This window comes from Pseudorca crassidens, chromosome 7 (genome assembly GCF_039906515.1).
Source record: "Pseudorca crassidens isolate mPseCra1 chromosome 7, mPseCra1.hap1, whole genome shotgun sequence".
NCBI classification, from domain to species: Eukaryota; Metazoa; Chordata; class Mammalia; order Artiodactyla; family Delphinidae; genus Pseudorca; species Pseudorca crassidens.
Window position 1 is genome coordinate 56,061,217 of NC_090302.1, and position 14,061 is coordinate 56,075,277.

Genomic DNA, 14,061 nt, shown 5'->3' on the forward strand with positions numbered 1-14,061 from the left:
GGTAATAAACTTTAATCTGCTTGCTTATGGTTTCCAAGATTTCCATGCTTTTGGGGTCATTTTCAATTTCCACAGTGAAGTTTTCAGGGTTCATTTTGTCCCCTTCCCTATGGAACAGAACTGAAATGCCCCACATTCTGATCATCTTTTATGAGCATCAGTAGCTTTCATTCATTGACTGTGATTTAAATATACTGCAGGGGCGGGGGGGGGTGTCCAGTTCATAACTCAGCTGACTCTAGATTACAACCTAATCTACATGTGATGAAACTACATCTCCTTTAGTCCTCACAACAGCAAACCATCTATTAAGATATACAGAGGATTTAAAGCCTTAATATTAAAACCAAAAGAAGTAAACCCTGAAGGCAACAAAGAACATTTTAGAATTTTCCATCTATCCCTGCAAATACCAGTAAGGACTAAATCATAATATTAAAAGTAAGATGGCTGCAATGCTCAGATTTCTTTCAGAACTAGTACAGCTGATCTCAAACAATAGCGTGCATAAGAATTACTCTACAGGGCTGTATACGCAGTCACACATGCAGCTGTTTATTTGCCATTTAAGGGACTTGCATGGACAGCACTGACGACGCACGTGGTACTTGTATCTGCTGTCCCTAGACCCTAGTCCCCACATGAGATGCCCTTTACTATATCAGTGTGAAAAAGCTCACTATTCTCTCCATGAAGGAAAGAGCTATAATAGTCATAGCTACTTTTTCTATTTGGTACCCTAGCCTCAAATCTCAGAGTGTACCTACAGGTATTCAATAAATACTTCTTACTCTTAGGGACTGCAATGAAAAGAGCCACAAAACAGAGCAGCCAGGCCTGAGTCCTGGAGAGTGCCGACACCACGCCAAGGGCAGCACTCTGCCTGGAGCTTGCTCTAACAGAGGGCAGTCTGGTTGTCAACTCTACATCATGTCTTTTCTTCCCTCCGGAGAGTCCCAGGGAGGAGAAGCAGGGATGGCACAGGTAGGACTCGCCCAGTGAGGGCAGAACACTGATACAGTAAAATGACAAGGCCTGTAACATGTATTCATTACTTGGTAAAGGAAGGCGTGTTTGGGTGTTGTAAGTGTATGTCACTCAAGGACACAGACTCATCAGTGACCTTGGCTGCGCCAGCACCAAGGCAGGTGAACGACAAGGGAAAACTCCTCATCAGAATTAGTCTTCCTTCACTAGCTCTAACAGCACCAATGAAACTACCATGTATTTATTAACATTTGCCTCTAATTAGTAAGTTCAAAACACACGCTAAAAATTCACCACCAAGCAATCTCTACCATTTCTCACTTGGTATTCGTTCCACACATTCAAATTCAGGTAGTTTGAAAGCTATTTGAAAAGAAGTATAATCAGAGGATTTGGGAGGATGAGGAAGCAAAAATAACAACCACCCCCCCTTCTACATTTTATGCCCATACCGAACCCACAATATGCAGAGTCATTCACCATTTCTTTTGCTTAATAGTAGAATCAACACTATTTCACAGGATCTAGCATGGCAAAACTCATCATGTATTTATATATAAAATGAAGAAGGAAATTTAAAAAAAATTTTTTTTCCTTACAAAATAGGATGAGAGAATCATTGTACAACCAGCCAAAATAGAAGCCAGCACGACATCAGGTGGAATTTCCGAACCACTCCTCCCAAGGATAGGGGTAAACATCTCAAATACGGCCCAGATGAGGTACAATGCATAAAGATAAGGAATAAACATCCCCAAAAGGTAAAAGGCAATAAATCTTCCTCCGGCACCTACAGAAAAAGAGAAAGAAAACACATCTCTGAAATTCTCCAGTGAGATAACAGCTTTTCATAGTCCTGGTATACCTTCGCACCTAACAGAAATTAGGTTAGCTCTGACTCTTGCCCTTTTGGTACATGTTATCTTAGTGAGATAAAATACTTTGACTTAGGGTAGAATACAAATAAGAAAACAAAGTATGTAATATATTAGCATGTGCTCATTTACGTGAGAATGATGGGGTAGGTATAAGGTGTAAGATAAAAATCTGTGTGATCTGAAAGTTAAAAAAAAAAACAAACAGCAACAATTTAGAAAGCCTACCCAAAAGGATCAAATATGGAAATAGTTCCTGGAAGCCTTATCTTATGTATTTTAAGGTATTTCCCATTTGTATCACAACCAAAAATACCCTACCATGCCGCTTAAAGTCCTTGTGCACGCAAAGCTTTGTGAGCAACGGGAATGCCACCCAGACAGCGCTAATAAATGCCGAGCAGAGCCCTTGGTAAGTGAGAGCTGTAAGGAACCCACAGTGCACAAACAGAGAGACATCAAAAAATACTTCTCCCAGATACTGGTCACTGGCATTCTGAAAGAAAGAAAATATACAGGTCGTCTCATTCATGGGCCATTCATAAAGATCTTCTATTGTAGTGTAACTTCCACTGCTCCAAAAAGCTATATTTTGTTTGGAGCAGGGTCTATCCTTTAAACTTTAAAGTAAACACTGACAAAGCTACCTCCTATCATAAAGTAATAAATTCAAATTACTGCACAGGAAAGGGGAATTTAACAAGATGGGGGTAAAAACATCATTACTCGTATATAATCTGTGCTCTCCCTCCACCGGGCTGAAAGACCTTTGGAAATGTTCTAAAATAGAAGAAAGGACTCTCCTAAAAACATTCACCTCTGTAAGCTCTTTTATTCATGCAACTTACAAGGAATGTCAAGCAAACTGGAGAAATGACCTATGTGAAGGCGGCTGCAGCGCCACCAACAGCACAGCTTGAGAACTGCAGGACCTTTAGAGCACACAGCCATGGGGGGTTTTTGCTCGATTCCTGAGTCTTTTCTATCTCCAACTGGTCTTGTAGCACAACTTTGCCCCCATCCTGGATTCCTGGTGGTTTCACGTTATAAAATTTGATCTACATTTTTTGAGCTCTGAAGTCTGAGGATTCCTGTGCAGCACCTTGAGTTCTTCAGAAGAAAGTTGCCATATGAACTTAATACATTTTAACGTCTGCACCAGCGATTCTATTAATGTAAACATGAAAGTTATAATTTTAGTGCAGAAATACCAAAACGGAAATAGATATATTTAAGCTTTTCTCTCTCCTCTGCCTTCTCATTTCTGTATAGTCCAGGGCATGTTTGTTATAAGGGTCCCTAATTCAAGAGCTCAAAAGAGTTTGTCACATGTTTTCAAAACAAGTTAAAGTTCACTTGACAAACCTCCTTTGGACAATGAAAGACAGGCTATCATCGTTAAATAATTAGATGTTCAACACTGTTAATCAAGAGTCATGGTCTTTAAAAAGAATAAAATAATCCTTAGGATTCAATTTGAAGCCAAATTCCACTCAGATATTTAAAAACAAAGATCTCAACAATGAAGACTGTAATAACTGAAAATGTTTTACATTGTTCCCACATTGTACCCAAGTCCAAACATCCCTCAAATCTAGTTCCCCTCTCCCCGTCTCTATTATCCCTCTACCCCTTCCAATCCATTCTGTACACTGTTACCAGTGTGTTCCTACTAAATACAAATTCTCACACTCAATATCCTGCTTAGAAATTTTAAATTGTGGCCCCACTGGTTTTTAGGGTCATGCTCCAACTTCACCCTGGCCTGCTTTCTCAGTTATTATCTTATCAAACTCATCTTCACCACACTGAACTTTTTACTGACTGTGAGCCAAATGCATCTTGTACATTCCCACCTTTGCCCATCAACCTGTTCTCTATCTGGCACACTTCTACTCAGGCTTCAGAAACCCAGTTCAAATGTCACCACCTCCTTCATGAAGCCTTCCTGACTTCCACAAACAGAATTCATCTCTCCTGGCCCTATATTCCTACAGCACTGTTAATATATCACTCTACTTCACTTCGTCCCAATGTACTGAAACCCCTGTGGTTTCTCCATCATTTCATCCCCAAATGAAACTGTGAGCTCCTTAAAGAAAAAGACTATGTCCTGAATCTCTGTACCAGACCTTAGCATGGAAGCCCACTAGATACTCAAAGACCATTTGTGAAATGAAAATAAAACACACTATTCTTTACATTGTGCCTTCAGCCCGAAGTTTTGTAATCAGACAACTGAAATCAGTCAAAGTAGAACTTTACTAAGCATTTCTGTCTTACCCTCTACTGCACCCCAATGCCGTATCAATGACAGTCAGCCACACTCTGACTAATTACATACCATTGCACTAAGAATAAGCATGTGAAATTGAGCCCCATGGTATCATTCTTTTGGAGACAGAAGCCACTAAGATACAAGCATTGGCTCAACCATAAACAGATGGCTAACCTCAAAGAACCTTTCTTCAGTAGGGCCCGAAACACAGAAGGGCTCCTCAGATCATATCCCAACATGAACTGAAACTGAGACCAAGGTTCAGGTACCAAAGACATCCTTGTGAAAGGATGCTGTATTATAGTCTTCCATGTCTCCATTCTAATCCCCAGCAGTACAAACCGAAAAAACAGGTGTACACTGGCCGTCTTGAAAATGACGGAACTAAGAAAGATTTTCCCTTTAACTCTCTTAGAAAATCAGAAACCACTGCTTGCTCTCTCACTGTAATTTATTTTTAGTCCTATTATCTCATAACCCTAATACCTAATTTTGTTTTTACCAAACAAAATACAATGGTATACAGTTGAAACCACAACAATATGGCTATATTCTCTAAGTCAGCATAAATCATTTTGGAACCCTATGTACCTCCCCTTATTCTCCTTAGCAATATGTCAGTATAACCCCCAGACTACAGAGGCATGCTGACAGAATCTGCATCAACAACATAAAAGTTAAAAAAAAAAAGTGAAGGAAACTGAAAACTTTAAGCGCAGTTTTAAGCGCAACGTTCATTCACACAGCAAACACTTACTGTGTGTTAGTGCTGTTTCAGACACGGCCTAAGCACAGGGGACAATGAACAAAACAATCCATGCCCTCAAGGAGCTTACAGTCCAGTGGAAAACAGAGCTATTCAAATATAAATAATTGGGTGATCCCAAGGAAGGCTGGTAGATTAAAGAGCATGGTTACAAAAACCGCAGACTGAGGAGAGGCAAAAGGCTATGCTAACACACCTTGCTGTCACCAACACCGCAAACTGTTTGCAGCTTTATAACCTCATTTGAAGTCTGCTACCTGCAGATTGAGAAGCCTTCCAGAAAGTCAACACAGATCTGGGAGTCAATTATCTATAGCCATGCCAAACAATCTGTGATAGCTCAAAAGGCCAATCACAAGGAACACCCACCTGAGTTTGTCTTCAATCCTAGAAGGCAGCAAAAAGAAATCAATAAATATGCCCAACACTTACCACATAATGAAATCTTTTTGCGAGGGTATGTATGAATATTATTTTGGCAACAGCTGCAGTTCCATACAGACAAACGGAGACGTAGAAGTGGTTATACCATGCGAGAGACTGTCCAATAAGAGAGACGAACACTGCTATAATGAGAACTGTAACCAAGCTAGTAAACCAGCTTATCAGAGTGATGCCAAGTCCACAGAAGAAGTCCTTTGTGTAGGTAGCAGCTAATTGAGAGAAAACAAAAAGTAGAGATCACCGTCTTTATCAAATCAATTTCATAACCAGTTAGTAGAATTAAAGGAGCAAACATTAAAATAAAATTCACCATTGTAATTGAAAATACTGAAATTTCCTAGGGGTAAGGTTTGTTAAACACTACACAGGAAAAGTATCAGTGAATAAGATTCAAGTATTGACATCTACTCAGAGTCCGTGCGTACAAACGACTCAAAGAGATAAGTCTTCAGGAGCAGTTCAGATATATTCCTGGCTAGAAAAGTGGGTCGTCTTAATCTTCATCACCTTTGGGATGCTTTGTGTATTGAAATAACAGCAGAAATGGAAGGCAAAGTTCCATGTAAAATCTTACTAAAAGAAGCTAACACAGGAATAGAAGTAGCATGAGAAAATAACCAGTGATAAATGAGTATTTAAATTGCTGCTAAATATTTTATCGGATAACAGCACACACCAACTTAGAGTACAAAACATAGTAGAAGGAGACCAATTTAACCAGAAGACGCTCATTTATATTCCAGAACAGTGTGCTATTGGTCTGTAGTGTGGACAAGACTTTTTAATGGGACTCTTCACTAAAAGTCAATCTTTACAAACCATTTTCCACAAGCTTTTGTGGTACTTCTATGAAGTGCATAAGTACGTAAAAATTGCCTGCTTCACCATGACTAAAAGTATAATGAGCATATCAACCTGATACTCATTTACAAATTTCTTACAACAGTATAAATCAAATATTATTTTTCTTAAGATTTTTAACTTCTTGGAAAGATATAAGCAAAGTGACTAAAAAACTTCAGGCAAATTCCATACCCGTGCCAGTACAGTAGTTTTAAAGGAAAATACTTACTCTTATGTTGGGGCTGCAATAATTTCTTTCCCAGGTATAAAACAACAGCCATTACCACCATGTAGTTAATTATCAAGCCAACACGAGAGGGGTAGGCAATGACAAACAGGCCAAGCACATCAAAGAAGACCATGTTTCCATGTTGATACTTAGAAGAAGAAGCCAACATATCAGATGTAGCTAGATATTTAAGAACTGCTAAAATATTGTCACCTATCAGTAAAAAAAAAAAAGAAAGAAAGAAAAGAAAGGTAACAAAGTTGAATAAACCATCCACTGTTAGAGTAAAAAAAATACCTAGAAAGACTGTGAACAGAAATAGCTTTCTACCATCCTACTGCTCTCCCCCACTTTTCTTACTAAATATCTCAGATAAGGTCCATGCCCCCTACTCTTGTTTCCTCTCCACTTCAAAGCTCAGTGACCTGGTCTTCATCCTTTCTCTTCTATTTATTACAGCTACTCCCTGATCAGTTCTACCCTCGCTGTTGACAAATCCAGTGGCTGTTTCTTAGTCCTTCTTCATTTAATATATACTTAATGTAGCAGACACCGCTCTAGATACCAAAAATTCAGTGGGGAACCAAGAAACTCATGAAGCTCACAAACACCAAACAAGTTATTACACGTGTGTTAAGAATAAGGAATTTCAATGATATCCCAATTAAAAAAAGAAATAAGGAGAGAGTCCCCTAAAAACATATCACGGGAGACTAATGGAGTGGAGTTTGAGAAGTCAGGGAAGCACTCGAGGAAGTGAAATTTACAGCTAAAGGATGGACAGGAGCTACATCGGGGGAGAGACTGTCCAGGCTGAGACTGTTCATCTGTGTAGATGAAGGCTCTGAGGAGGGCAAGTTCCAAATACAGGGTGGAAAAAAAGTCCAGAATGAGTAGAGAGAGTATTCAACAATGAAACTGGAGAGCTGGGAGAGCCATTATCAGGCAGAATCTGGCACATCAGATGCCGTCACAAATATCTGTTATATCAATCAATGACTAAACGAGTTTGAACTTAATAATGAAGAATTACAAGAGGACATGAATGATTGGCATTCCTTCCTGCTGCTCATCCCATTGACTTTCTCTTTCCACTGAAGACACCACCTCTGTCTTACTGCGGGATTTCTTTCATTGGCTCCTCTGTCACACCTTAGAATGTGTCTTCCTCAAAGCTCAAGTTTAGTCCTCTACCTTTGCTTCCCTCTTCCAAAAACCATTTCCATTCTCCATACTTCTGTGGTTTTCTCTATGCCTTTAATTTCCAAACCCAGAAATCCAGTTCTGTCATGAGCTCTAACAGTGTATCTATATTTTCATCTGGTCAGTTCAGACACCCTCCGTCTTAACATCTGACAGACTTCAGTCCCCTTCCCCTCTTCATGACTGCTCTGGATGGGGGCCTCCTTCCCGTGTTCCCATAATGGTCAATGGCATCATCTTTCCCACAGCCAGCTAGGCCTGATGCTGCCCCTTGCTGCCCCTTTTATCTAATCTGTCAAGTTCTGTTGAATTTACATTCAAAATATACCTAATTTTCTATCCCCTTGCTTTCATTTCTATCTTTGGTCAACACCCCAGTCTATGTCCCTTACTATTCCACAAGAAAATTACTGTTGGAACAGCCCTGACTCTTGGCTCTCTCCCCGTCTCCACCATCCACTCCACACTGCATCACCAGACTGACAGCATTTTAAACCATCATTCATTCGTGTACTCAGGCCTTTAATGAGTCCTTATTCCTACAGCGTCGTCTTGCTGATTTTTAAAGCTTTCTACAATTTTCTCTACCCTATACACTTATACCTCATTTCCCTCTATTTCTGAAAATGCAACCTCCATTCTCTGACAATCTACTCACCAACAGCCCCTCATACAAAAACACACCCTACTCGTGCTGTGCTCTTACTTGGGACATCCTCTCTTTTCCACTGTGCCAAATCCCACCAACTCTTTTTAAGGCTCAGCAACAGACTCACCTCCCCTGACTACTATGGATCTCTCTGGAAAACACTTTAACTCCCTTGCCCCTTGTCCTGACACCTGTCCTATAACCCACTCACTGGCCCTCACCACTCAACCTTGGATCAATGTAACTTTTCCAGACCTCGGCAAGTTGCCCAAAGATGTGCTTGTGCCACCTGCAACGTATAGCTTCCATTTTGGCTACAGGCTCATCACTCAGCAATCCGACCATAACCCTGGGTCAACACCCTTTCAAATTCCTCATAATGAATAGTCTTATGTTCTTAACTGCTAAACTAGATTTCAAGGCTAAAATTCAAAGCCTCATCTAACTCCAAAGCCCTACCTCATTTACACCATACACTGCCTCCCTAATGCACAAGACACAGAATATTTATAGGTTTACAGGTCATCCATTGTATTCCATCTTAATATCAAAAGTCTAAATTAGGGGCTTCCCTGGTGGCACAGTGGTTGAGAGTCCGCCTGCTGATGCAGGGGACGCGGGTTCGTGCCCCGGTCCGGGAAGATCCCACATGCCGCAGAGCGGCTAGGCCCGTGAGCCATGGCCACTGAGCCTGCGCGTCCGGAGCCTGTGCTCTGCAACGGGAGAAGCCACAACAGTGAGAGGCCCGTGTACTGCAAAAAAAAGTCTAAATTAGAATACCAACCTGCTCGCTGAATGGAATCTGTTAGAATTCTGTCCGCTGTGTCATACTTGGTGTGATAAATGTATCCATTCTCAATAAAAGCTAAGTCTATTCCTAAGACATACAGAAAAAAAAAAAAGTCATTTTAAAGATTAACCTTACTTTAGGCCCATTTGTTTAATGTATTAAATTCCTGAAAGACAAAACATCAAAGCAGTGACATGATTGCTTTGTCACATTCATGAATGCATGATGTAAATTCTCTTCCAAATTCTCACAGAACCAATAGTTATGGTACATAATTCAATACATAATGACTGGGGCATTACAATTCACACAGCAAGGGGTAGGAATATTGAGCACGGGGAGGTCATCAAAACTTTGCCATCGACATCCTTGCCAGGCCAGACCCAAATTTTAACTTCAAATAAGCTGTACAAGCCCCCAGGGCAGTTGGCACAGCAAGATAACAATGAAAAAGACCCCTGAAGGATCTATTACCATCTTTGGGGAATGAAGTGCTAACCAGTTCTCCCCTGTTCTGTCACACTGTGGGCCAAGATGACATGTTCTAGAAAAGGGAAGCATTTAACTTAGACTGGAGTTTAAAAGAAAAAGAAACTATCAGGGTCTCTCTTTCAGTAAGTCAAAATATGCAGTTTTCACATAGAGAATTTGCTCTCAGAAAATGCTGCTCACTCACAAACTTCCAAAATGTAAAACTTGTTTTTGATTAATCATTGTCACAAAAAAGCCCGTAACGACTGACAGAATACCTGGAATGTTCCCAAAATCCCTGTAGATACGAAAGTCAGTATCTGAAGGAATGATTCCACTCTGGAAAACCTCCTGAGCCACCACGGAAGCAAAAGGGTGTTTAGCTGCTGAAACATAAGCTTGGACCAACCAAGGATTTTCAGGACCTGAAATGAAACATGACAACATAATACAAGGTTAATCTGGTAAATATTTTTAATATAGTAATTTTTTAAACACACCTGAAATAGTTACTGTGGTGATTTGGGGAGATAGGTCAAGAGTTTGGTTTTTTTAATCCTATTTTCTGTATTTTCCAACATTTCTTTGATAAAAGTGTATGACTTTTTAGAATGAAAAATAACCTTTAAGAAAACAAAATTGCTTTCAATTATAAAATAACAGCACTAGGGCTTCCCTGGTGGCGCAGTGGTTGAGAGTCTGCCTGCCGATGCAGGGGACACGGATTCGGGCCCCGGTCCGGGAAGATCCCACATGCCATGGAGCAGCTGGGCCGTGAGCCATGGCCGCTGAGCCCGTGTGTCCGGAGCCTGTGCTCCGCAATGGGAGACGCCACAACAGTAAGAGGCCCGCATACCGCCAAAAAAAAAATAATAAAAAATAACAGTACTATAAAAACTTTAAGTTTAAAAATGAAAAACCACTAAGATAACTATCATCATTTTTCTATTTTCTTACAAATGTATGACTGTGTGTACATAGCTGTACTGATAGGGTATATATACTCTCTACATTGCTCTTTCACTTAACAGTGTACTAAATGCATTTTCCTATCTTGCTAGATATTACAATGATCATTTTAAGAACTGCATAATCACTGAATATATCATAAAGTTCCTTACTACTATAAATTTTTATCATTGTTAATAATTCTGCATTAACATCTTCATGTACATACAGCTTTCTTCAAATGTGGGAGTTTTTTCTTTAGGATAGCAAGATAAATTGTATTACTGTTCCCAATTATTCACTCCTCCCTCCCATATAACTTATAATGCCTCCCTGGGAAAGTAGCACATACATAAATTGCTTCAGTCAATTGATTGTGAATGGGAGAGAAATGAACTTCAACTGACAAGACTCTGAAGAACCATCACATGGTCCATCTCTCCCATTAACTTTGGCCCTGAGATTAAAACATCCCTGATGAGGGCTTCTCCTTCAGCCTAGGTCTCAGAATGAATAAGACACATGCAACATAATAACCATGGGATGTAGCTGCAGTTACTCAGGAACCAGAATGTAATGCAAGCAACAAATAAGCCTTTGCTATTGTAATCCACTGAGATTCAAGGGTTGTATATTACAACTAAATTTACCAAAAAGTTGTCTGCTGTAGACAGATCAAGTAACTGTATTTCAGGAAATCTAAGAATATTAACATTTTTATAACTTTATAAACAGATAATCAATTTGCTTTCCTACAGAAAAAAATAACCATAAACGGTGGGGGAGGGAAGGGGTGGAGAAACACTACAGAACCAGACACCCAAGTGACCCAGAGACTGGAGTTACCAGGCATGGATTTTAAAATAAATACTATTAATTATTCAAAAACACAGATGATAGCAAGAATTTCAATAGACAACTACAACCTATTAACAAAGAGAGAGTGAGAGACATAGTCAAATGGAAACCCTAGAACCAAAAAGCATAATAATTGATGTTAAGAATTTTAATACATATATAGTTTAATACAAAGTTAAACACAACCGAAGAAAAAAATATAGATCCATAGAATTAAAGCACAGAAGGAAATAGGGGTGGAAAACATAGAAATGCTTATAATACATATGGGATACAGTGAAAAGGTCTAACATGAGTAACTGGAATCTCAGAGGAAGAGGAGAAAGAATGGAGTAGAAGCAATGTTTAAAGAGGTAAAGGCCAATAATTTCCCAAAACTTAAATACCAAGCTATGAATTCAAAAAGCCCTACAAACCCCAAATAGGATAAATATTTTTAAAAAAAACCTACTCAGCACCAAGATCTTTGCTTCTGAATACAATTATCCACTAAAAGAACCAGTTCTCCCTAGAGACATGCCCAATTCCAGATCTGAGCCCAGGAAAATACTGATAAGTGGGATCATCTTGTGCCAGAAAGTAAGAAGGTGCTCAAACAAACATGTCAGAGACATGTCAAAGAGACAGGCACCAGCTGAAGGGGCTGCCACTGGCCTAAACTGGAACAATTCATGCATCAAAATGATTATAACAGAATATAAAATTCATAAAATAAAACATACATGAAACACTGAAATAAATACACACAAGAGAGAAGAGAAAGCCTTCCTTCTAGCGAACTCCAACTATTAACTACAGACGGAATGACAGACCCAGAAAACAGCATCTGGCTAACATTATAGTAAAAATGCTTTGGGGCAAGAATCATCAATGACTGCTAAAACTAGGATCAAAGTTTCACAAGAAACAGGATATCTACACAGCTTCAAACTATTTATTACAAAGGTGTAACTTTACAAAGTACAAAAACCTGGCAAATATAATCAAGTGATAGAAGGTTAACACCGTCAGTAATCAGACACACATTACATGCTTCTGATGTGATGCACTGAGAAGAACACAAATGTAAAAGGAAAAAGAAAAATGATGGTGGGGAAGATTATCAAACCATATCATGTTAAAATATTAAAATATTATTACTATTACAATTAGATATTAATAAAGTTTTATGATTAAAATATTAAAACCACATTGAAAAACAGGTAAAGCTAAACTATAAAGGAAAGAAAGTAATGATCATAAAAATTAGAATAATGGCTAACTTTAGATGAGAGGGAGGGAGTTGTATTTGTGAAGGGGCAGGTGGAAAACTTCTGGGAGGGTGTAGCAAGAGTCTATCCTCGGGCTCCCCTGGTGGCGCAGTGGTTGAGAGTCCGCCTGCCGATGCAGGGGACACGGGTTCGTGCCCCGGTCCGGGAAGATGCCACATGCCGTGGAGCGGCTGGGCCCGTGAGCCATGGCCGCTGAGCCTGCACGTCCGGAGCCTGTGCTCTGCAACGGGAGAGGCCACAACAGGGAGAGGCCCGCATACCGCAAAAAAAAAAAAAAGTCTATCCTCTTTCACACGTGGGGGTTAGAAGGGTATTCACTTTATAATAATTAAGTTCACACTGATATTTTTTATGTGCGTGTTATATAATGACTGTGATGTATCAAAATACATCTGACATTTGATCCTGGATTGGAACTCAGACTAAAAAACAAAACAAAGGATGTTATCAGAACAATAGAAATCTGAATATGTACTGTTTATTCACTAACAGTTTGTTTTTTTGGGTTTTTTGGGTTTTTTTTTTTTGCAGTACGCGGGCCTCTCGCTGTTGTGGCCTCTCCCATTGCAGAGCACAGGCTCCGGACGCGCAGGCTCAGCGGCCATGGCTCACGGGCCCAGCCGCTGCGCGGCATGTGGGATCTTCCCGGACCAGGGCACGAACCCGTATCCCCTGCATCGGCAGGTGGACTCTCAACCACTGCGCCACCAGGGAAGCCCTAACAGTTTTATATTAATGTCACACTTTTTGAGTGTGATAAATGTACTGTTATTGAAGGAACATATCCTTGCTCTTTATCTACTGAGATGATTATGCTGAGATTATCAATTGAGATGGTTTTTCTCCCTTACTCTGATAATGTGGTGAACTACATGGAGTGACTCAAATATTAAGCCATCTTCATTTACCATTAGTAAAACTGCAGGATGTAAAATCATTCCACAAAATCATTTGCATTTCTATACACTAATAATGAACTATCAGAAAGAGAAATTAAGAAAATAATCCCATATCCAATTGCATCAAAAAGCATAAAATACCAAGGAATAAATTTAACTAAGGAGGTGAAAGAAATGTACACTGAAAACTTTAAGACACTGATGAAAGAAATTGAAGATAACACAAATAAATGGAAGAAACTGTGTGCTCACAGACTGGAAAAATTAATATTGTTAAAATGTCCGTGCCACACAAAGCATCTAGAGATTCAATGCAATCCCTACCAAAATTCCAATGGCATTTTTCACAGAAATAGAACAAACAATCCTAAAATTTGTATGAAACCACAAAAGACCCCAAATAGCCAAAGCGACTTTAAGCAAGAAGAACAAAGCTAGAGACATCACACTTCCTGATTGCAAACTATATTACAAAGCGCTAGTAATGAAAACAGTATAATACTGGCATAAAAAAAGAAACAGATCAATGGAACAGAATAGAGTTCAGAAG

At 39.5% G+C, this 14,061-nt stretch overlaps 1 protein-coding gene across 2 annotated transcripts in view; it reads right to left on the reverse strand.

The window, feature by feature from the left end:
* The window catches only part of ERMP1 (endoplasmic reticulum metallopeptidase 1), a 52,786-nt gene that overhangs the window by 25,039 nt on the left and 13,686 nt on the right, over nt 1-14,061 (reverse strand). For both annotated transcript variants that reach the window (XR_010945016.1, XM_067744320.1), the window contains exons 5-10: nt 9,814-9,960; nt 9,059-9,151; nt 6,423-6,635; nt 5,339-5,559; nt 2,184-2,358; nt 1,587-1,777 (exon numbers count right to left, since the gene is read on the reverse strand). Coding sequence is in view for 1 of the 2 variants with exons in the window: in XM_067744320.1 (XP_067600421.1) it covers nt 1,587-1,777; nt 2,184-2,358; nt 5,339-5,559; nt 6,423-6,635; nt 9,059-9,151; nt 9,814-9,960 (1,040 nt within the window). In the remaining variant the exon portion in view is untranslated. The remainder of the gene's footprint in view (nt 1-1,586; nt 1,778-2,183; nt 2,359-5,338; nt 5,560-6,422; nt 6,636-9,058; nt 9,152-9,813; nt 9,961-14,061) is intronic.